Genomic DNA, 24855 nt, shown 5'->3' on the forward strand with positions numbered 1-24855 from the left:
TTGAGCTCAGGCGATCTGCCTGTCTCGGCCTCCCAAAGTGCTGGGATTACAGGCGTAACACACCGTGCCCAGCTGAGCACGGGGTTTTCAATCACCTTTTTGTACCTTGAAGCCTCTGCCCATCAGAACCCCGGAGCCCAGCAGCCGGGTATGTGCCTGTGACAGACCCATTCCAGGCGCATGGTGTGTGGCAGGTTCCCTAAGCCTCGGCCACATGTTGTTAGGGCTGGAAAGGAACAAAACAGCACTAATTGGACAAGGGTCTCTGATGCCAGTGGGTCCCTAATTCACTGGAGCCACCTCCCCGCCTCTGACTCCTTGAGAGTATTCACCTATGAATTTAGGAATTTTCAACTTTCTGTTCTGCCCACAACCCTGCCCTTTGGTGTGGGGCCCAAGGGGTGGGGGACCCAGAGCGGGTGTTGCTAGGCGGACTGATGGCAGCCTTCAGAGGGAGTGAGACCACCCTTCCCTCACTCCTTCCCCGAACCTCTTCGCCACTGTTATTTTTTTTTTTCTTTTTTTCTTTTTCAGACAATGTCTTGCTCCATTGCCCAGGCTGGAGTGCAGTGGAGCAATCTCGGCTCATTGCAAGCTCATCCTCCCGGGTACATGCCATTCTCCCGCCTCAGCCTCCCAAGTAGCTGGGACTACAGTCCCCTGTCACCACTCCCGGCTAATTTTGTTTGTATTTTTAGTAGAGACAGGGTTTCACTGTGTTAGTCAGGATGGTCTCAGTCTCCTGACCTCGTGATCCACCTGTCTTAGCCTCCCAAAGTGCTGGGATTACAGATGTGAGCCACTGCACCTGACCACCATTACTGTTTTTTTTCTATCAAAAGCACTAATTTTGTGATGTCATGTGGTGTGACGATGAAGGACCAGCCCCAGAGTCAGGCCATGTGGTTTGAATCTCAGCTCTGCTACTCAGGTAGCCCGGGCTGGATTTCTTAATTTCTCAGTGCCTCTATTTCTTCATCTTTGAAATGGGGTTAGTAATAGCCCCCTTATATGAGATGCAACCATTATATGAGATGATGAACCGGAAACACCGGCATGATGCCTGGTTCATACTGACAATGGCTACCTCTTGCTGAACACCTATACACCACTACATGCCTGGCCTGACTTGGCTGGGCTCTAGAGCTTGGGCTCTTTTGGCCACATACTCTGTCTCCTGAGAGCACCTATGTCCTTTACTCCTGAAATATTTGAAATGTCAGGAAGACGAGACTTGTCCTTGGACAAGTGACAGAAGGCCAGGGCATGGCCAAGTTATCAGGATGCTCTCTCTCCTTCCAAATAGGGTTCCCCTAGACCACCTAGCCCCACTATGCTCTAAGAAAAAATCATTGTAATTCCAGCCTCCTTTCCTCCCCCTGGGCCCCTAAACATCTCCACCTGCTCCAGGTGCCCCACAGTCCGTGGCACGACCATCGCTATGTAAATGTCTGTGCAAATACCCTGGTGTCAAGCCACCAATTCTCCAGTGAGGCAGGACTACCTCCTGAGACCATCACTTCCCAGCCATGCGGCCCAGGGCAACGACCATCTGCTCCCTGTTCTTCCTGCTACAGGTCCTGGCTGAGCCGGCTAAAAACTCGGACTTCTACCTGCCTGGGGATTACCTCCTGGGTGGCCTCTTCACCCTCCATGCCAACATGAAGGGCATTGTTCACCTTGACTACCTGCAGGTGCCCATGTGCAAGGAGTGAGTCTCCAGTGTGGGGCTGGAAGTGGCAATGGGGATGGGGTGGGAGGCCAGGTCTGGTCCTGTGGGTCCTTGGGAGCTAGGCCAGGACCAAGGGCTTAGAGCACTCCTCCCCATTCACTGCCAACCCCCTTATTCTAGATCCATGCTCCTAGCCCTCAGGGAGGCCTCATACAACGCGGGTTACCAAAATCTTTGAAACACTGAGACTTGGGTCACCTCAGTGTCATTTATTATTTTTTAAAATAGAGTTACAGAATGTTCGAATCTAGAGGGCTTTTAGAGGCGATCAAGACTGTTCCCACCCACTTTGGCAACTGGGGGACTCCCAATGGGTCCATGTAAAAGCCCATTCGAAATCCTTTGGGAGGCAGAATGTGATTTTTCTGTATCAAGTTCTCAGACTGCATCTTCCAAGGGCTGTGGCGGGTGGGCAGGGGTGCTTTGGGGCCTAGAGGGGAGTTCCTCTTCCCCCACCTTCTCCATGAGCCCCTTGGGATGATGGCATCACTTGGAGATTGTGGCGGCTGGGTGCATCTGCATGCAAGCACGAAGGCTGGGACATAGAACCAGCCTGGGACTATAAAACAGTGACCTCTTACAGAGAGGATGAAGGTATTGTGGGAGACAAGGAGAAAGGTAGGACAGTGCAAAAGATGATTAAGGGTTGACTATAAGAAATGCATTATTTATGAAATTGGGAAAGATTACATGCTGGCTTGAGAATGGTGAAGGTGATGGCACCAGGCACAATGCTGGATTTTCTAATGCTTGTGACCATGGTGGGGAGTATGATGAAAGTAATGGTGATGATGCTGATAATGTTGATAACAGTAATACTGGTGATGATGACAATGAGAAAAAGTATGATGGTGATGGTGATGATGATGGTGGTAACAGTGGTGATGATGGTGACAGTAGTGATGATGGCAGTGGTGGTAATAGTGTTGGTAATGATGGTACTGGTAGTGATAATGGTGATGATGATGACGGTTTTAATGATAATGTTGGTGATGATGGTGACGGTAGTGATGATGGCGTTGGTGGTGTTGATAATAGTGATGCTGATGATGGTGCTGATGGTGGTGATGGTGTTAGTGATGGTGTTGGTAATTATGGCAGTGGTAGTGATGATGGTGATGGTGGTGTTGATGATAGTGTTGCTGATGATGGTGCTGCTGGTGGTGATGGTGTTAGTGATGGTGTTGGTGATTATGGCAGTGGTAGTGATGATGGTGATGGTGGTGTTGATGATAGTGTTGCTGATGATGGTGCTGCTGGTGGTGATGGTGTTAGTGATGGTGTTGGTGATTATGGCAGTGGTAGTGATGATGGTGATGGTGGCATTGATGATAGTGTTGCTGATGATGGTGCTGATGGTGTTAGTGATGGTGTTGGTGATGATGGTGATGGTAATGATACTGATGATGGTGTTAGTGATGGTATTGGTGATGATGGTGATGGTAGTGATGATGGTGATGGTGGTGATCATAGTGATGCTGAAGATGGTGCTGATGGTGATGATGGTGTTAGTGATGGTGTTGGTGATGGTAGTGATGGTGGTGATAGGGTGGTAATGATGGTGATGCTGATAATGATGGTGCTGATGATGATGATGGTGATGATGGTGTTACTGATGGTGTTGCTGGTGGTAGTGATGGTGGTGGTGATGTTGGTGGTGATGGTGGAAATGGTGGTGGTGATGGCAATGATGATGTTGATGACAGTGGTGATAGTGGTGGTGATGGTGGTGGTGCTGATAGTGATGGTGATGGTGTTGATGGTGATGATGGTGGTGATGATTGTCACAAGGTTGTGGTGACAGTGATGGCCCTGGTGGTGATATTGGTAATACGGATAGTGGGTGATGATGGTGATAGTGGTCATGGTGTTAGTGATGGTGTTGGTGATGATGGCGATGATAGTGATGCTGGTGATGGTGTTAGTGATGGTGTTGGTTGATGATGGTAATGGTGGTGATCGTAGTGATGCTGATGATGGTGCTGATGGTGGTGATGGTGTTAGTGATGGTGTTGGTGATGGTAGTGATGATGGTGATGGGGGTGGTGGTGATGGTGATGCTGATAATGATGGTGCTGTGATGGTGACGGTGGTGAGGGTGTTACTGATGGTGCTGGTGATGGTAGTAGTGATGGTGATGGTGATGTGAAAATGGTGGTGGTGATGGTGGTGATGATGATGATGGTGGTGATGGTGGTGGTGCTGATAGTGATGGTGGTCGTGGTGATGGTGATGATGGTGGTGATGATGGTCACAAGGTTGTGGTGACAGTGATGGCCCTGGTGGTGATATTGGTAATACGGGTAGTGGGTGATGATGGTGATAGTGGTGATGGTGATGATGGAAGTTTTAGTGGATAATGGTGGTCACATTAGTGGACGTCAGTAGAGTGGCAATGGAGGTTATAGGGATGGTATTCATTATGGCCACATGGATAATAGTGTCAGTGGTGGCCATATGGGCAATGGTGACCCTAGAGATGTGGTATGGTGACAATGACATGGTGAAAATGCCAGAGTCTTCTGGAGTGGTTCCTTCTCAGTCAATGCCTTGGCTTTCCTGTGGCAGGGAGGAGGAGCAGACTGGTTCTCTCATCCCTCCCTTCTTCGCTCTGGATCTGCTTCCATCTCATACTGCTGTGGCCCCTCCAGGTATGAAACGAAGGTGATAGGCTACAACCTCATGCAGGCCATGCGCTTTGCGGTGGAGGAGATCAACAATGACAGCAGCCTGCTGCCTGATGTGCTGCTAGGCTACGAGATGGTGGATGTGTGCTACGTCTCCAACAACGTCCAGCCGGTGCTCTACTTCCTGGCACAGGAAGACGACCTCCTTCCCATCCAAGAGAACTACAGTAACTACGTGCCCCGTGTGGTGGCTGTCATTGGCCCTGACAACTCCGATGCTGTCATGACTGTGGCCAACTTCCTCTCCCTCTTTCTCCTTCCACAGGTGAGGCTCCTGGGCCCTGGGGAGTGGGGCAGAGGAGTGGCTGTCTATAGGCCTCAGAGGCCCCTTCTTCCAACAATCATGGGAGGTGATGATAGGACCAGAAGCAGGGTCAGGGCATTAGCCCAAATCTTGAGAAGACAGCCCTGCTTATGGAGTGAGGGCTCAGGCTTTGGAAGTGGGCAGATCTGGTTGTGCAACTTGGCACCGAGTCTTGGCCACAGTGAAGCCTTTGGCAAATCTCTTAACTCTTCTAGGCTTCAACTTCTCACCTGTAAAGTGGGATGATAAGCGTTCCATCCCAGGACTATCTGAAGATTAGTGTTTCAACCTGTGTAAATTTCTAGCACACAGTAGGTAGTAAATAATGTTGTTTTATAAAGCATCTTACACAGGAATAAAAACTTGAAGTGCTTAGTATTATTCTGTACAGCTGCCTAGCACAAGGTCTGCCTCACAGTAGGTCATCACAAAAGAGTGATTTGTATTATGACTATTATTGTAACTATTATCATAATCATGATTGAAAGTGCCAAGTGCAGTACTGGTACAGGCTACATGTTCATTAAAGATCAGCTAGCAAAAAATTTGGCACACAGTTAGGTAGCCACGAATATTGTGATTGTTACTGTTTAATGTTAGTACTTTTACATGAAGCATCTAGCTGAGGACTGAATTCATTCTTTCATTCATGTAACAGATATTTATTGAGCACCTACTATGTGCCAGGTACTGTTGTAGGTGCTGGGGTACAGCTGGCAACAACATAGAAATCATTGCCTTCATGGAGCTTCTCTTCTAGTGGGGAGAGACAGAAAATAAGTGTAAACAATAGGTGATGCAGGATGTTAGAGGTAAGAAGTGCAATGAATAAAATAAAAATGTGGGGCTCTGGCACGTCAGTGGAAAGGAGGGGTTGGTAGAGGGAGATTGCAATTTTCAACAGGGTGGTCAGGTGGGTCTGACTGACAATTGGTCTAAGACTTGAGGGAGGTGAAGGAATGAGGGAGCCATGAGGGACCTAGGATAAAAACATTCCAGGAAGAGGGGTTAGCAAGTGCCAAGGCTAGGAGGTGCCTGGTGTGTTCATGGAACTAGATGAGCACAACTGGAGCCAGAGGGAGAGAAGAAGGAGATGAAATCAGACAGGTGAGAGCTGTGCAGATAAATGATTGAGCGCTTAGGGGCTCTTCAAGGGCTCTGGCTTTTCCTGGGTGACGTTAGGAGCTATTGAGGAGTTCTGAGAAGAGGAGTGACCTGACGTGTGTGTGAGCAGGGTCAGCGGGCTGCCATGTTAAGCTTAGACTGCAGGGGAGAGGTGGGTGGGTAATGTTGCAGTGCAGGCCGGGGATGATGGCGGCTGGACAGGAGGGAGCGGGGAGCTGGTAGGCACTGGATGGATATATTTTAAAGGTAGAGCCAAGAGGATTTGCTGATGGATCCAGTGTGACCTGTGTGCGAAAGAAGAGTCAAGGACAACTCCAGAGTTTTTGGCCTGAGTCACTGGAACAATGGATTCATCATCAATCAAGATGGGGGAGGGTGTGGATGGAACGGGCTCAGAGAAGAACAAAGGTTCAGTTTCGATTTGTGAAGTTTGAGATGTCAGACAGGCAGTTGTGGTATGCATCTGAAGTTCAGGAGAGAAGTCCAGGCCAGGGCTATCCGCTGGGAGTTGTTGGCGTGGAAATGGGATATAAAGCCGTGAGGCTGGATGGGACCACCAAGGGAGGGGGAGAGCAACTGGAGAAGAGGCAGGGACTGAAGCCTGAGCCCAGGGTCCTTTAACATTAAGAGGTCATAGAGAAGAGAAGGAACCAGGAAAGGAGATGGAACACCCTGTGAGTTGGGAAGAAAACCATGGAGCCCCTGGAGGCAGAAGGAAGAAACGTGGCTAGTTGCTGAGCCTGATGGTGATGAGGGGGAGGAGGAAAGCGCTGTGCCCAGTAAGAGTTTCTAGGTGATGGGGATGATGGCTATGTCATTTACCTAGCCCAGGATGTGGTTCTCACTAAAAGCCAGTGTGCTGATGACTATGAGGATGATGGTGTATGTGGCTTGGCCCAGAGCGTGGTACACAGTAGGTGCTCAATAATCAATAATCATGATGAGGCTGAGCTAAGGCACCTGGCCTAGGGCCTGGCACACAGTAGGTTCTTATTGCATGGGGCTACCTGGGGACCATGATGCTTGACGATGGTGTAAACCACCTACCCCTGGGGTGGCTTGCACTAGGTGCTTCCCAAATGATGATGGTGGATACAGCCCTGGGGTGGGGGCACAGCACCCAGTGGGGCACTCGCTCATGCCACAGCCACTCCCCTCGCAGATCACCTATAGTGCCATCAGCGATGAGCTGCGAGACAAGGTGCGCTTCCCGGCCTTGCTGCGCACCGCACCCAGCGCCGACCACCACATCGAGGCCATAGTGCAGCTGATGCTGCACTTCCGCTGGAACTGGATCATCGTGCTGGTGAGCGGCGACACCTATGGCCGTGACAATGGCCAGCTGCTTGGCGATCGCCTGGCCCGGGGCGACATCTGCATCGCCTTCCAGGAGACACTGCCCACAGTGCAGCCCAACCAGAACATGACGTCAGAGGAGCGCCAGCGCCTGGTGACCATCGTGGACAAGCTGCAGCAGAGCACGGCACGCGTCGTGGTCGTGTTCTCACCCGACCTGACCCTGTACAACTTCTTCAATGAGGTGCTGCGCCAGAACTTCACGGGTGCCGTGTGGATCGCCTCCGAGTCCTGGGCCATCGACCCGGTCCTGCACAACCTCACGGAGCTGCGCCACATGGGCACCTTCCTGGGCATCACCATCCAGAGCGTGCCCATCCCTGGCTTCAGTGAGTTCCGCGTTCGAGACCCACAGGCTGGGCCGCCACCCCTCAGCAGGACCAGCCAGAGGTCTACCTGCAACCAGGAGTGTGACAGCTGCCTGAATGGCACCTTGTCCTTCGACAACGTTCTCAGGCTCTCCGGGGAGCGTGTCGTCTACAGCGTGTACTCGGCGGTCTACGCTGTGGCCCACGCCCTGCACAGCCTCCTAGGCTGTGACCACGGCACCTGCACCAAGAAGGAGGTCTATCCCTGGCAGGTGAGGGGGTGGCTGCCATAGAGACTGCAGGGCACTTCCATCCTCCTCTCTTGGGGTTCTGGGCAAATGGGTGTGAAAGGGCACGGGTATCCCATTCTTCCAGACACATAGCACTAGTCCTTCCTGATGCCAACACAAAATTGCTTTTTAAATTAATTTAATGCTCACCATTCAAGATAGTATAGTCTGTTCTTGGAGATTCAGGTGGAATTCACCAGAAGGAAATCCCACAGGCAGTGGGAACCACAGCCCCGCCCCCCCCACCTCCCCCCACCTCCCCCCGACCCAGTCTCTCCAGGGTTGAGAGCCTGGGACGAGCTTGTGTTTTCCTGTGGACCCTCTAAGGCCTTGCCTTGCTTTTATGGATCTTCTCATTACCCTAGTTCTCTATCACCCTGGTTCAGACATAGACTTTAAATCTCTTCTTCTGGCTTAACACACACATCCACATCCACAGGCACACACAGAAACCCCCCACCACGAAGCCTTCTGGGATATAGAAGGTTTCACTGAGGATCAGAGGAGCAGAGGGGATTTACATTAGAGATGCACACTTTATACTTTGCTATTGGAGATCTCTGTTCTTAAATGGTTCCTTGGCTTTTTCATAGTTTGGGGCCAGCCTCCCACCCTGTTGCTTAGCCACTTCCCTAAACCCTGCCCATCCCCCCTCTTCGTTCTCCCCTTTCGCCCACTTGCTAGATCCCTCTCCCATCTTCAAATAACTGTTCACTTCTTTAACAGAACAAATTAGTTTGCTCTGAAGAAATTCTCTTTCTCATTCTATTTAATTGTACCTCTCTATCCCATAATCTCAGATCCTAACCTTGCAACCATAAACACTTTTCTTTTAAAAGATTGCAGTTATTCTTTAAAAGGAATTCTGGTGCCAGTTGGTAAAAATACTGCCTATTGTTATATGTCCTGTTACATTAATAATATACATAATTATCATGGGTGCTTTACTGCTCTTTGAGTGCCTACTAGGCGCTGAATGCCTAGTATACATCACATCTAACTCATGACCCTCCTGTGAGGTTAATTTACAGGTAGAAAAACTGAGGGACAGGAAGTCAAAGTGACTAGCCCGTGATCTCTCAGTGGTAAGTGGTAGACCCTGGTTTTGAACCCAGGTCTGGCCTATTGTGCTGTGGTTTTCCCACTTCACCTTCCAGGCATCCTCCCAGCTGCAACTGGCAGGAGCTATGATGAAAGACAGTTGACAGCAGAGACCAAAGGGCACCAATCATAGCAACCAGGATGTCCCATCCCTTTTGTTGAGCACCTACTATGTGCCAGGCCTGGGGGACCACCAACCCGGGAGGAGATGAAGACAGTTAAGAAGATCTGTCTGCCAAGTGCAGCAGGAAGTCAAAATCGCAGCTGTGCATGGGGCAGGGGCATCATCATGGTGGGAGAGGGTCAGGGAAGGCAGGACTAAAGTAGGGAGTGAACAGACACTGGACCTTCCAGGAGGAGAGTGGGAGAGTGGTGGCCTGGCCACGTGGTCAGGCTCGAGTGGCAAAGACTGAGAGGTGACCCGAACTGCAGGTGATACTGGAGGACATCCAGTGCCAGGTGAAGGAGAGGGGGCTTTGTCTAGAGGCAGCAGGAGTTCATAGAGCATTCCAAGCACTGAGATGACGTTCTTGAGACAGCCCAACAAGCCAATTTAGAGCTAGGGTGGGGGATGATGCAGTCAAGTAGCAGGGAGCCCAGCCCACCCTATGTAGGCTTCACCCAGGGTCTCCACTGGCATAAACAGAGTCCTTGTGTGAATTAGAAAATGATGCCCTTTTGTGCAGACAAGTTAGACCAAGATGCTCTTTGGCTTCGGATGGACGCAGACCTGTGGCAAGCGCATGACTTGCTGACCTGAGTTGGCTGGACTCCAGCTGTTCCTCCCAGTTGTCCTAACTGGACCCATTCTTGCAGGGTACAACCTGCAAAATGGTATGTGGTGTCCTTACTACCTCCCACCCTCCTTGCCAGGTCACACCACGACACTCTGTTTATTTTTGTCATAACAGGTATCCCAAGTTGTGATTGTGTTGATATCTTTTGTTTGTTTATTGGCTATTCCCCACACCTCCCAAACAGAGGCCAGTGAGAGCAGGGACCCTGTCAATCATTTCCAACGCCGTATCCCAAGTTGCTGGCACTGGTCTGGCTTGGCGTTGCTTCTCAGTGAATATTGAATGGATGAATGAATGAATGAATGAATGGGTACTTATGTGCCGGACACTGTGTTCACCACAGTGAATTCTCAGTCATGTCCAGACAGACACTGTTGAGCAGATACTGTGACTACGTGGGTGCTCTCCCATACACAGGTGAAACTGAGGTTTACAGAGGTGACAGGCACCCAGCTAGGGGAGTGGCCAGGGGTGGTGATGAAATAGTGCTGGAGTAGTGGGGATGGGCACCGCTATGAGAGGCGAGGCAGAGAGAGAGGCCTCAGGGGCGATGAGAAGAGTTGGAGATGACGCTGGGTGGATGTGCTGCCCGTGGTGATGGTGGTGGTGGGGTCAGATCAGTGGGAGTCTGGGTAAATCCAGGCTGGCAAATTTGTGGCCATCCCAGCAAAAATGCTCAGTAGATTAGCAGGGTGTGGTGGCTCACACCTGTAATCCCAGCACTTTGGGAGGCCAAGGAAGATGAATCATGAGGTCAGGAGTTCGAGACCAGCCTGGTCAACTTGGCGAAACCCCGTCTCTACTAAAAATACAAAAAATTAGCTGGGCATAGTGGAGGGCACCTGTAATCCCAACTACTCAGGAGGCTGAGGCAGGAGAATTGCTTGAACCCAGGAGACGGACGTTGTAGTGATCTGAGATAGCACCTGTGCACTCCAGCCTGGGCGAGAGAGTGAGACTCCATCTTAAAAAAAAATAAATAAATTCAGCCAGTCATTGAATCATAGAGGGTCAGGGTTGCGAGGTCTTCTCAGGTTCTGGTCCAATCCTTTTATTTCACAAATGGGGCCCTTGGCAGTGGTCTGGCGCTTCCCCACACACCTCTCTCCACCCCTTTCCACCCCTCAGGCATCTCAGATATGGCCCACCTGTTCGTACGTTGTGAGGCAGGTGGCGGTGAGCTGGGCAGAGCTCAGCAATCAAACCTGGAATGGAATCCCAGTGCTGCCACTACTAGCTGTGCAAACCTGGGCACATTTAATATCTCTGAGCCTTGGTTTTCTCGTCTGTTAAATGGAAGGAATCATATGTACCCTGTTGAGTTATTGAGGGGATTTGCAATCATGATGCAAATTACCTGGGGCAGCTAAGAGGCTGAATGTACCCCTCTTCTTCTTCTCTGACACCAAGTGCTGGCCTCAGGAGAGAGTGTGGGGCTGGAGAGGTGGACTTGAGTCTGCCTTAAATGTACAGCTTATGCTGGGGTAGGGGTGGGGCTAGATGGGCAAGGGAAGACAGGGTTCAGCCTGATGAGGGAACCCCAAGGTGCCCAAGCCCCTGCCAATAATAATCTAGGCTCCCACCCACTCAGGACAATTACAAGGCCAGGGCTTTCTGACCCCTTGGGGGTGATATCTTGGATCCCTCCAGTCCCAGGTGCTCAACCCTGCTTGGGCAGGTCACTACAGAGGTACAACATGGGCACCCAGGACCTGACTCCCAGGGGCCTCCGCCATCCTGATTCTCATCCTCAGGCGGACCACCTGGTTGGAGCCTCCTTCTTCTTGGTGCGAAGGACCATTGCCCTTGGGCCTAGCAACCTGTGCACATTCCAAAGAGTCCTTCTGAGTCAGGACCTCACCCGCCAGGCAGGGAAGGGCGAAGGCCAGGACCATACTCCCTTGGCTACCTGTCTGTGTGTCTGTCAGTCCCTGAGGCAGGTGAGCCCTAAAGGTGTAGCCCAATGGACACTCCCATTTATGGAAGGAAGATCTAGGAACGAGGTCCATGGGATATTTGAGCTGGAAGTCCTTTCAGGGTTAGCCCAGCAAGGTTCAGAAACTTGCTCAGAGTCACACAGCAAATTGCGGACAGAGCTGGACTTTAGGTTGGAGGATGCCCACCTCAAAGTGTGCTCTAGTTTGTCCCAGCTGCTGCCTACTGAGAGTGATGGGGGGCTGGGGAAGAGACTGGAATGAGAGCTGACGCTAAGGTCTGGGGAGACAGGAAGGACCCAGGTATCAGGGGAGATCCCAACTGACCTTTGCAGGTGACAGAGACAGTGGACTCTGTACCTCATCTCATGTATTGGGTTCCAGAGGGATGACTGAGGTGACTTCCAGGGAAAAGGAATTCTATTAGCACCTTGGTAGAAGTGATTCCTCTCTCAGGCTCTGCTCTAAGTCCCTAACATAGATGAACTTATTGTTTGCTTCCAAGCCCAGAAGATAGAGTTTCTATTGCTCCTACTTTGCAGAAGAGGAAACGGGTTCAGAGAGGTTAAGCAACAGGCCCAAGGTCTCACAGCAAGAGGCAGAACTGAGGCCTGAACCCAGATGTATCTGATTCCAGAGCAGAGCTCTCAGCCACTGACTCCTAAACTGCCACCTTTTTGGAGATTTATCGCCTCTATATTACAGAGTTGGAAATCAAGGCTAGTGGAATGGTAGAATCTTTCCCAGGCCCAGGAAAAATTCTGGCTCGGTTCTGATGCTAGCTCCACTTCCCTTCCCTCTGACCCTGCCAGCTGCTTAAGGAGATCTGGAAGGTCAACTTCACTCTCCTGGACCACCAAATCTCCTTTGACCCGCAAGGGGACATGGCTCTGCACTTGGAGATTGTCCAGTGGCAATGGGGCCTGAGCCAGAATCCCTTCCAGAGCGTCGCCTCCTACTACCCCCTACAGCGACAGCTGAAGAAAATCCAAGACATCTCCTGGCACACCATCAACAACACGGTTAGCCAGGGGGCCTCGTGGGTGGGCAGGCCGGGGGTGGGGCCTGGCGGGTGGGCGGGGCCGGGGGCAGGGCCTGGTGGGTGGGCAGGCCTGGGGCGGGGCCTGGGGCTCATGCTGGAGTTGCTAGGGCCGTTTTCATTATGGACAGAGCGTAGAGATTCTTTATCAATTGCTGGGAGATTCTTTATCGACTGCTGTGGGGGATGTCTGTTTGTGGGTGTATAGTCTGGGGTCCTTTCATTCCCCCATTCATTGGGAACTGTGTCTGTTCAGGGCTTTCTAATTTCCCAGGAAGAGGGGCTCAGGGGCCTCTGCAAAGTAAACATTCACTGAACAGGTGTGTGCCTGGCTTGGTGCTAAGGATTTCAATTCTCACATCAACCCTGGGGCAGTGGTCCCCAACCTTTTTGGCATCAGGGACTGGTTTTGTGGAAGACAATTTTTCCATAGACTGGGAGGAGGACAGTTTCTGGATGATTCAAATGCATTACGCTGTGTGCTTTGTCTCTATTATTATTGTTATATATAATTGTGATATATAATGAAATAATTGTACAACTCACCATAATGTAGTATTAATGGGAGCCCTGAGCTTGTTTTCCTGCAACTAGACCATCCCATCTAGGGGTGATGGGAGACAGTGACAGATCATCAGGCATTAGATTTTCATAAGGAGTACACAACCTGGATCCTTCACATGCACAGTTCACAATAGGATTTGTGCTCCTGTGAGAATCTAATGCAGAGGTTGATCTGACAGGAGGTGGAGCTCAGGCAATAATGCGAGCGATGGGGAGCAGTTGTAAATACAGATGAAGCTCTGCTCTTGCTCACCTACTGCTCACCTCCTGCTGCATGGCCAGGTTCCTAACAGGCCACAGACTGGATACTGGCCTGTGTCCCGGGGATTAGGGACCTCTGCTTTATCAATAACTGCTAGGATCTCTATTCGTGGGTATACAATCTGGGGTCCTGTCCTTCCCCCATTGATTGGGAACTATGCATGTTCAGGGCTTTCCAGCTCCCCAGGAAGAGGGGTTTAGAGACCTCTGCAAATTAAGCACTCACTGGACATGTGTGTGCCAGGCCTGGTGCTAAGGACTTCAATTCTTATATCAACCCTAGGGCATAAAAGCTACCATTCTCTCCATTTTATAGGTTAGGAAACTGAAGGCACCGAGAGGTTGTGTGGCCTGTCTGAGACCACACAGTTAGTCCGTGGTGGAGGTTCTCTGCATACAGCATACAACTAGTCTGTGGTGGAGGTTCTCTATATACAGCATTCAGGCTAAAGCCTGTGATATGGCTTGGCTCTGTGTCCCCACCCAAATCTCATCTTGTAGCTCCCATAATCCCCACATGTTGAGAGAGGGACCCAGTGGGAGATAATTGAATCATGGGGGTGAGTCTTTCCTGTGCTGTTCTCCTGATAGCAGATAAGTCTTACAAGATCTGATGGTTTTAAAAATGGGAGTTTCCCTGCACAAGCTCTCTCTGACTGCTGCCATCCATGTAAGACATGACTTGCTTCTCCTTGCTTTCCGCCATGATTGTGAGGCCTCCCCAGCCCTATGGAACTGTAAGTCCATTAAACCTCTTTCTTTTGTAAATTGTCAGGTCTTGGGTATGTCCTTATAAGCAGCTTGAAAGTGGATTAATACAGCCTATCATTGGATACTCTAGTTTTAGTATGGTAGCTATGCCTTCAACTGAGTCTGACATCTGTCAATCTAAAGATCCATTATTTTACCCTCTTTAGAGAATAGACCATCAGAATTCTGCTGGAGTAGGAAGGGATAGAGACCTACCTTGTGGAGTTGGGGAGGGGATCTAGGGATTGAAAAGCTTCTGGAAAAGCCTTCATCACTCTCCTTTGCTAATACCCTGCACTCTCTTCCCCTCAATCCCCGACAGCACACTCTATCCCCAGTTGCAGAGGTACCTGAGGCTGTGCATTTCTGAGTGCCTTGAGGATTTTTGTGGAGTATATTAGGGTGGTGTCTGTGTTAGTTTCCTGGGGCTGCCATAACAAAGTATCACAGACTGGGGTGGGTGGGGAGCTTAAACAGATGAAATTTATTGTCTCACAGTTCTGGAGGCTGGAAGTCCAAGATCAAGGTGTCAGCAGGGTTGGCTCCTTCGGAGAGCTGTGTGGTAGAATATGTTCCAGGCCTCTCCCCCAGCTCCTGGTGGTTTGCTGGCACTCGTTGATGTTCCTTGACTGTAGATGCACCACCTGTATTAATCCGCTCTTGAATTGTTACAAAGAAATGCTAGAAACTGAGTAATTAGAAAAGAGGTTGAATGGGCATACGGTTCTGCAGGCTGTACAGGAAGCATGACGCTGGCATCTGCTCAGCTTGTGGGGAGGCCTTAGGAAACTTATAGTCATGGTGGGAGGCAAAGGGGGAGCCAGCTTTTCACATGGCTGGAGCAGCAAGAGAGAGTGAAGGAGGAGGTATCACACACATTTAAACGACCACATCTCACAAGAACTTACTCACAGTCAGGAGGAGAGTGCCAAGAGGATAGTGCTAAACCGTTCTTGAGAACTCTATCCCCATGATCCAATCACCTTCCAATCACCTCCCACCAGGACTCACCTCCAACATTGGGGATTACAACTGGACATGAGATTTGGGTGCGGACACAGATCCAAACCATATCACCACCCCATCTCTGCTTTCACCTTCAGGTAGTGTTCTCCATGTGTCTGTCTCCAAATTCGTCCCTTTTATGAGAACACCACTCATATGAGATTAGGGACCCACCCTCCTCCAGGATGACTTCATCTTAACTAATTATATGACTATGTTCCTACAATGACCCTATTTTTGAATAAGGTCACATTCTGGGGTCCTGGGGACTAGGTCTTCAAGCAGGATATAGTTTAGCTCATAACACCGTCTTAACTTGGGTTTCTCCCAGAAAGCAGAGCCTGAGATAAGGGCTTATGTGCAGAAGATTTATTCCAGGACATGATACATTGACAGGAACAGGAGTGGGAGACTGGGAAGAATTCCACAGGGCAGAGGGAAAGTTGGTGCAAGAGAACAACCTCAAGCCAGACACTACTCTGAGCAACTGGAGGTCAATCTTACTGGGACCTCCCGAAGAGCTACCTTAGCATTGTCTCCCAGAGATGGGTGGTAGTAATCCACTAGCTCCCATTGCCTGGTGGTCGGGGGTTGCTCTGTGGGGTGTTAGCTCCAGAGGTGTCCCATGGGCATTTCATACGGCAGCCTTAGGGCAGAACACAAGACAGAGCTGTGTAGCCGAGGCCAGGTGCTGACAAATGGCATTTGCTTGAAATTGGTGACTGCAGCAATGGCTGGAGTAAACAGTGGGTAGAGAAAATATGAGGCAGGCCACAGAGAGGTCCATTTCTTGTTCTACTCAGTGGCTTTCCACGAGCCTGGGGAGTCACAGACCTTTTAGACTTTTTAGAGCAGCAGCCAGCTCAGTCTCTAACAGAGAGCTGTTTGGTGGACTTAGCCACAGCCCAAGGTTGTCACTGATATTCATCTCTCTCTTCCACCGACCATTCTGGATTTCTTCACTCCCAGCCAGCATTTGGCTGCTCTCAGTCACTTGCCTGGGTGGTGATCCAGACCTACCTCCCCAAGGTGTCTGGGCCCTTAGTTGCCTTGCCTTTCTGCGCTGTGCCTGCTGCAGATCCCCACCAGCAGGTGCACTGGGATTGAAGCACCCAGGGTTGCCAGACCTACTCCTTGGGTGCCGGACCTACTCCTTCCTACTCCACTCGTGTGGCAACCACCTCAGCTCTACCCACAAATCCAGGTCAGTTACCTCTTCCTTTCTTGACCTTCTCATTCACTGGCATGAGGACCCCAAAATGACCACATGGTAATCATAGAGCCCTATAGTGTCTGCTGGTGGAAGTATTCCCCCTTTGGGGACCAGAATCTCTATTCCAGCAAAGTCTAAGATTGTAGAGAGGAGAAGCACCAATGCTGCAATGGGCCCATGAGAATAATGGTGCATGTAACCAAACTTTCTGGTTGCTGGATACACATATTCTAGCTGTTGGGGCCACAACATTATACACAAGCCATTCATTCAAAACTTCATCTTAAAGGGCAGTGTCCCCACCTTGCAGGGCATCCTGAAGATGGTACCTTGGCTGAGCTTTTAGTATGCCATCTCATCCCCTGGTTAGACAGGATACTTCTGGGTAATGTGGTATATGTTAGGATCAGTGGAGCCTGTGATCACGTGCCCATGTCACACCCCTTTACCATGAAGTTGACTCCTGATCTGAGGTGATATGGTATCCTGCATCAGTAAATCATTTGCTCTGGAAGCCCTCAGAAGGTGATGCTGCACTGAAATGAGGGAAGGAAAATTCTTATGAGGTTGAAACACTGCTTCTTCCACAGAGAAAAGGATCTGATGTAATAGATCTTTCAGCAGTTGGTTGGCTGGTCTCTTTGAAGAATTGTGCCAAGTCAAGGGCTCAACATGTGGGTCTCTGATGCTGGAATGTTAGGTGTTCTGCAATGGCAGTAACTAGGTCAGCCATGATGAGAGGAAGCTCAAGTGAGAGGAAGCTCAAACTGTTGGGTTCATACCTGTAGCCTCCATCCCTGACATCATGGCTACTCTGTGCAGGCCTTGGGGTGGCTGAGGACAGAAGCCAGCTGACCTCCATTGGACAAGTCCTCCTCTTCCTCCTCCTCCTCCTCCTCCTTCTCTTTCTCCCTCTCCCTCTCCCCCTCCTCTTCCTTCTTCTCCTTCTCCTTCTGCTTCTTCTTCTTCTTTTTTTTTTTTTTGAGGCGGAGTCTCGCTCTGTCGCCCAGGCTGGAGTGCAGTGGCCGGATCTCAGCTCACTGCAAGCTCCGCCTCCCGGGTTCACGCCATTCTCCTGCCTCAAGACTCCCGAGTAGCTGGGACCACAGGCGCCCACCACCTCGCCCGGCTAGATTTTTGTATTTTTTAGTAGAGACGGGGTTTCACCAGGTTAGCCAGGATGGTCTTGATCTCCTGACCTCGTGATCCGCCCGTCTCGGCCTCCCAAAGTGCTGGGATTACAGGCTTGAGCCACCGCGCCCGGCCCTTTTTTTTTTTTTTTTTTTCTGAGACAATCTTGTTCTGTTGCCCAGGCTGGAGTGCAGTGGTGCAATCTTGGCTCACTGCAACCTCCACCCCCAGGGATCAAGTGATTCTCCCACCTCGGCCTGTCAAGTAGCTGGGATTATAGAAGTGCACCACCACACCTGACTAATTTTTGTGTTTTTAGTTGAGATACGGTTTCGCCATGTTGGCCAGGTTGGTCTGGAACTCCTGACCTCAATTGATCTTCTGACCTCGGCCTCCCAAATTGCTGAGATTACAAACATGAGCCACGGTGCCTGGCTGGGACAAGTCAACCTTTCAATCTGGTTTCTATTACTCTGTGTTTGCTCTCTGGTTTGCATTAACATGAGACACAGAGGTCTTCATGCTTTGTGCTCACTCTCATGGATCCATTCATATACCTTTCCCCAAGCAACCTTGTCTCCATTCTTCCACTCTTGCTCCTTCCAGGCCCCTGAACAACCAGCCAAGCTATTCCATATGTCCAGGATCTCAGGAATATCCATCCTTCCGGACATCTCTCCATCCACACAAAGCAAACAACCAAGTGTTCTGCTTGCACATCTCTACATACAAGCAGTATCTCCCATCATTACTGTCCTTCAGGATTCACCCTGAAGAAAGCTTTGTATCTCTGAAAAAAGCTTAGTATGGCAGCAGTCCACTGTCAGCTCACATTAACATATCAAACCAACCTACTTGTGAATCATTCCTGAATGTTCTCCTCTATTTATTTGTCATAAAGAATCTCTCCATAAGGTCTTATGTGTGATTTGAGGGAGAGGCATTTGTTATAAGAGAAATAGATACAGGAGTCACAATAATTGATTTAAGAAATTTACTTGGACCCACTGGCGCTTCTTGGATACCATTTCCCTTATATGAAGACTTGCTTTTATTCCTGCCTTTCTATAAGACTCTGTGAATCTGATAGTCGCTTGTTGTCCTGGGCTCAGGTACTCAATTTCCATAATGGCCCAGCAGGACTCCAAGAGTTGATTTTCAAGTAGTGAGTAGCACGTTGTGTAGAAGGCATGGCATTGTTGCATCCCTCTCTTAGGGCTTGCCAATTCTTATAAGCATAGATAACTCAAACATCATCACATCTCCTTGATCATGTGGCCCCAGTGGCAGGATCGCTTACAGAGAAGCCAGGGCCTTCTTCAGAGTCATTCTCTGGACCTGTTATCTTCTGCCTTGAAACTGAAAGCCTTCTGAATCACCTGATAAATGGGTTGGAGCAGTATTTCCAGGAGCAATTCATGTTGTCCCCCAAATCTAAAGAGGTTCACAAAGTGCCATACTTTCATGGTAGCAGGTGTAGGGTAGATGACTTGTCTATATCTTAGAATGGATGTCCTGGCATTCTCTGTACCATTGGCCTCCTAAAAACATCACCAATGTGACAGCACCCCCAACCCCAAGTTTTGAATCTTTGTAAGGTTTATCTCCAACCCTCTGGCATTCATAGGTCTTACTTGGATATAAAAGTCCTTGCTACTTTCTACTAACCAGGTCCAATTACCATGGTGTCATGAATATTATAGACCTGCATGATATTCTGCAGAATGTCAAGATGAACAACTTTCCTGTGGACTACGTTGAGATCGAGAGTGAAAGAGTAAACTGTGATAAGATAGTGAATGCTACTGATTTGATAAGATAGTGAGTGTTAATGATGTACCATCTTTCTTCTTTTTAAACACAGATGTTTATAATAATAAATTTCCCTCAAGTATTGTTTTCACTTTTATTATTCACAATTTTTTAAATTAATTACCCCATTAATTTTGGTACGTTTTTAAAATTTTTTATTTTTATGATAAAAGACATATAACATTTACCAATTTATTTTGAAGCATACATTTCAGTAATGTTAAGTATATTCACGTTTTTGTGCAACAGATCTCTAGAACTTTTTCATTTGGCAAATTTCTAACTATTCCCATTGAGCAACTCCGCATTTCCCCCTTCCTCCAGCCTCTGGCAACCATCCTTCTACTTTCTATTTCTATGAGTTTGACTACCTTAGATACCTCCTATAAGTAGAATCATAAAGTATTTGTCTTTTTGTGGGGTTATGTTGCGTTTTTATTTTCATTAATTTCAAGGCATTTTCTAATGTCCCTTGTGAATACTACTTTGACCTATTGTTATTTAAGGGTATGTTGTTTAATTTCCACATATCTATGAATTCCCCAAATTTCCTTCTGTTATTGATTTCTATTTCATTATATTGTTGTTGGAGAACATACCTGTTATTATTGCAGTCCTTTCAAGTTTATTAAAACTATGTTTACTATTTGCTATAAACAAATAGCAATCGTGTCAGAGGCCAAAATTTTCTCCAGTGTCTCCCATTTTATCTTTGGTTTTCCCTAGATATTCCTTCTTTTTTTTTTTTTTTTCTTTTTTTTTTTTTTTGAGACGGAGTCTCGCTCTGTCGCCCAGGCTGGAGTACAGTGGCGCGATCTCGGCTCACTGCAAACTCTGCCTCCCAGGTTTATGCCATTCTCCTGCCTCAGCCTCCCAAGTAGCTGGGACTACAGGCACCCGCCACCTATTTTTTTTTTTTTTTTTTGTATTTTTTAGTGGAGATGGGGTGTCACCGTGTTAGCCAGGATGGTCTCGGTCTCCTGACCTCGTGATCTGCCCGTCTCGGCCTCCCAAAGTGCTGGGATTACAGGCTTGAGCCACCGCGCCCGGCCGATATTCCTTCTTAAATGCAACCTCAGCCTTGCAGTTATTTCGGCTGTATCCCTTGATTGACGTGGTGGTGAGATAGAGGGGAAGTGTTCTGTAATCCTGTGATTAGGTCTCAATCTTTCAGTAAGCCTGTGCCCCAGAACTGTGACCTTCATAAGTGTTTCTCACCCCACCCCCTTAGGTAAGACAAGAAGGCTAGAGAGGGCTGGAGTTGGGATTTTCTCTTTTCCCATGTCAGTTAAGTTCTGGTAAAATTCACATCAGTTGGGTTCTGGTAAAATAGTTTCCCTTGAGGAAAGGCATTTGTTAAGGAGAACAGAATGCTCTGAGCATATTTCAAAAAGGCTCCTTTCCTTATCCCCTGCTAGAAGCATGAGGGTTTTTTGTTTTTTTTTTTTCCTACAGTTTCTACCCCAATAACATAGGGGGCTCCTAGACTTCCTCCCCTGAACGTCCTACTGGTTGGAGAGGGGAGGAGGCCCCCAGAATGTGGGAAAAGAGGACTCAGGGTCTCTTGCCCTCCCCCCTCCAGATCCCTGTGTCCATGTGTTCCAAGAGGTGCCAGTCGGGGCAAAAGAAGAAGCCCGTGGGCATCCATATCTGCTGCTTCGAGTGCATCGACTGCCTTCCCGGCACCTTCCTCAACCAGACTGAAGGTATGATTCACAGGCCTAGCACTCCTGCCCTGCCCCTGCCCCACCCGTGGAGTCTCTAGGGCTTGTCTCCTTTGGCAGGGTCTCTGGAGTCTCCCCCAGGGAGTGTGAGTGTCCAAAGCCCAGGGACCAGATCTGATTCCTCTTGTATCCCCCCAATACCTAGTGTAGAGCAAAATCCTCCGTACAGGCTGCTTCAGAGAGGGAGGGAGAAGGGAAGGGCCAACACTCCCCCAAGCCGGACTGCAGCTGATCCCACTCCACACACACATAGCCCAGGGCCCAGGGAGCCAGGCTGGGGAACACCCACTGGATGAATGAATGAATGAATGAATGGTGTTTGCATTAGGAGGAAAGCTTCTGGAAGACAGGGAAGACACTCTCTCATTTATCCCTCTGGCTTCCCAAGTGCCTAGCCTAGCTCAAAGCATAGCCTGGTTGCTCAGTGGGTGCTTGTGGAATGACTTTCTTGATGAGAAGAATGATCATTTCTCCCCATAGAACATAAAATCTAGGAATGTGCAGATAATGTCACCTCTGTCCACATTAGTGTTTAGCACAGTTCAGAGTTGGAGCTCAATTCTTTTTCGTGACTTCATGTAAATTAAATGGATGAAGACATTTACCAATACAAGTATTTAATATGTACCTAGCAGACCACAGGACACAGAGGAGGTGGTGAACAAGTTTGTGGAATGATTTCATTGGCCTTCCTCCCACAGTCAGTCAAAAGCAGGGAGGTGAGGGCTGGGTTTTATCCATCTCTCTGTGGCCTTCCACCCCAGGTCCCTATCACAATGGATGGTGCTCAAAAACACATGTATTGAATGCATTCTTTGAGTAAGTAGTTGAATGCCTCTCACACCAGAGGGTGAGGTCTTGGAAGGGAGGAACTATAGTTGGTAGGCTCTGGGTCAAGGAGACCTGGGTTCAAATCCTGCCTCTCTAACTTGCTGACTTTGGGCAAGTTACTTAACCTGGCTGAGCCTTGGTTTCCTCATCTGTGAAATGCAGTTGCTGTGAGGATTTGATGAGCCAATGCACATAAGAGACTTGAGGAGTATTGGCTGTGAATGCAAGGGTTGCCCTTGCTGTTCTCTCTCCATCCCTGGGGCCTGGCCCTGTGCAGGGCTGGGAGGATGCAGGTGCTTGGGAGACGGGCTTGGCTAATGGGAGTCGCTGTGGGCTTTTGCAGATGAATATGAATGCCAGGCCTGCCCGAGTAACGAGTGGTCCCACCAGAGTGAGGCTTCCTGCTTCAAGCGGCGGCTGGCCTTTCTGGAATGGCATGAGGCACCCACCATCGTTGTGGCCCTGCTGGCCGCCCTGGGCTTCCTCAGCACCCTGGCCATCCTGGTGATATTCTGGAGGCACTTCCAGACGCCCATGGTTCGCTCAGCTGGGGGCCCCATGTGCTTCCTGATGCTGACGCTGCTGCTGGTGGCATACATGGTGGTCCCGGTGTACGTGGGGCCGCCCAAGGTCTCCACCTGCTTCTGCCGCCAGGCCCTCTTTCCCCTCTGCTTCACCATCTGCATCTCTTGTATTGCCGTGCGCTCTTTCCAGATCGTCTGTGTCTTCAAGATGGCCAGCCGTTTCCCGCGCGCCTACAGCTACTGGGTCCGCTACCAGGGGCCCTACGTCTCCATGGCGTTTATCACGGTACTCAAAATGGTCACTGTGGTGATTGGCATGCTGGCCACAGGCCTCAATCCCACCACCCGTATTGACCCCGATGACCCCAAGATCATGATCGTCTCCTGCAACCCCAACTACCGCAACAGCCTGTTCTTCAACACTAGCCTGGACCTGCTGCTCTCAGTGGTGGGTTTCAGTTTCGCCTACATGGGCAAGGAACTGCCCACCAACTACAACGAGGCCAAGTTCATCACCCTCAGCATGACCTTCTATTTCACCTCATCTGTCTCCCTCTGCACCTTCATGTCTGCCTGCAACGGGGTGCTGGTCACCATCATGGACCTCTTGGTCACTGTGCTCAACCTCCTGGCCATCAGCCTGGGCTACTTCGGCCCCAAGTGCTACATGATCCTCTTCTACCCGGAGCGCAACACGCCCGCCTACTTCAACAGCATGATCCAGGGCTACACCATGAGGAGGGACTAGTGCCACCCAGTGGCGTCTGGGAGGGAGGGAGGGCCACCGCGTTGGGAGGCAGAAGCCAGAGGTCTTCCCCGGCTGGTTCAACTCCAGATAGAAGCAGGGAAGCCATCCCCGACTACTCCCACCTTGCCCTGGTTAATAATTTAGCATTCCTTGGAGGTCCTTTGCATCTGGGCCATTTTTACCCACTTAGTGATGGGTGTCTTAAAACATCCACACTTCATTGCTTTCCCTTGACCTATTTTACATGCCAGGCACTGCCATCTTCTAGGGAAAAAACCACCCGAGGTGACCTATTGGTCTCCAAGGACAAAGTCTCATTTAGTAGCCTACAGCTGCCATCTGGCGGTCGCAGTGGGCACCTGCGGGTTGCAGCTCATTCCCTCACTCATGTTCAAGGCAAAGGGAGGCCTTGGGTGCACTGGGCTGGGTGCCCTGGACTGGGTGCACTGGGCTGGGTGGGCTGGGCTGGTCCAGGGTTGGTGTGGGCGGGTGGGGCCTGCCGGTCAGCACGCGAGCTCGGAGAGTGCAGCCATGGCTCCATTTGGTAGCCGTCTCACATGTCCATTTCCTTTCCTTATTCCCGAAGCGCTTGGGCCCAGGTCCCTGGGTTATCGCTAAGGGATGGCCAGGCATAGCGTGCTTCCCAAATGCTTGTGAATAAACCTCACTTGGGTGAAATGAATGCACTTCCTTCCTGTTTTCTGACGTCCCCTGAGAAAGAACCTGTGGAATCAGGAGACCTCAGTCTCAATCCCAGTAGTGCCACTTCCAAACTGTGTGACTTTGGGCCATTGTGTTGACTATGAGGGGACAACAATGAACATTTATTGCCAAGTCCCTGGTTAAGAACTTTACTACTTTACCCATGTATTCCTCACAAAACCCTATTGGTTGTGTGCAATTATGCTCCTTATTTTACAGATGGTGGGGTGAGGGCAGGGGCAGGAAGAACTCAAAGAGGCCCATTCCTGGAGCCACTGTCCTCTACAGAGTAACCTCCAGGCAGCGCTGCCTGGGAGGCTCTCCCCACCACAGTGCACAGGGGGAAGGCTCAGGCTTCCCGGGCAAGGACCTGTGCTATGGCAGGGGCTTCAGATTTTAAGCAGGTGGCTGGTGGGTGCAGTGGCCAGGAAAGCCTTTGAGAGAAGCTGGCATTTGGAAAGAGCCTTGAAGGACAGAGAAGTGTTGGAAGGCAGGATGTTTGGGTGTGTGGGGGAGGGGCAGGTGGGGACAGCAGGAGGAAAGGCGGGATGGAAGGAAGCCCAGGCAGTTCCAGGGGGAGAGGGTGGCTGAGAGTGGCCGGGCTGTGAGAACCCAGCTTCGAAGGACAGCTAGGGCCAGATGTGGGGTGCCCGGCCCCGGGTGTCTGGACCTTGTCTTCTCTGGCTGGCTACTGTCAGAATCCTGTGCACATGCTGGTTTACCTCTCATCTGGATCACCTGGGATGCCATCTTGGCCCTTTCTGGCCACTGTGACCAGCCTCCTCTGTGGCTGGGTCCTCTTCCCACAGTCTCCAGGGCTGGCCTGGCCTAGTGGGCTGGAGACTGTTGGGCGCAGACCCCAAGGATAGACGGTCAGGGTCTTTCCAAAATGTTCCTTCTCTGTCCCGTCCACTTAC

General features: G+C 50.0%; 1 protein-coding gene across 1 annotated transcript; it reads left to right on the forward strand.

Moving 5' to 3' along the window:
• The first annotated feature begins 1529 nt into the window (after positions 1–1529).
• On the forward strand, positions 1530–23296 carry TAS1R2 (taste 1 receptor member 2). Its single transcript, XM_007980284.3, has 6 exons — positions 1530–1711; positions 4384–4684; positions 7011–7784; positions 12447–12656; positions 20992–21115; positions 22308–23296. The coding sequence occupies exons 1-6, from the start codon at positions 1530–1532 to the stop codon at positions 23234–23236; spliced, it is 2520 nt and encodes an 839-aa protein (XP_007978475.3). The 3' UTR covers positions 23237–23296.
• The last annotated feature ends 1559 nt before the right edge of the window (positions 23297–24855 follow it).

The sequence above is a fragment of the Chlorocebus sabaeus genome, chromosome 20 (assembly GCF_047675955.1).
Source record: "Chlorocebus sabaeus isolate Y175 chromosome 20, mChlSab1.0.hap1, whole genome shotgun sequence".
Lineage (NCBI taxonomy): Eukaryota > Metazoa > Chordata > Mammalia > Primates > Cercopithecidae > Chlorocebus > Chlorocebus sabaeus.

Bases quoted from the DNA above. Each gene is read 5' to 3' on its own strand.
- TAS1R2 (XM_007980284.3), top strand. From the start codon at position 1,530: ATGCGGCCCAGGGCAACGACCATCTGCTCCCTGTTCTTCCTGCTACAG. The intron at 4,685-7,010 runs GTGAGGCTCCTG...CTCCCCTCGCAG, and splicing joins CCCTCTTTCTCCTTCCACAG to ATCACCTATAGTGCCATCAG. The intron at 21,116-22,307 runs GTATGATTCACA...GGGCTTTTGCAG, and splicing joins CTTCCTCAACCAGACTGAAG to ATGAATATGAATGCCAGGCC.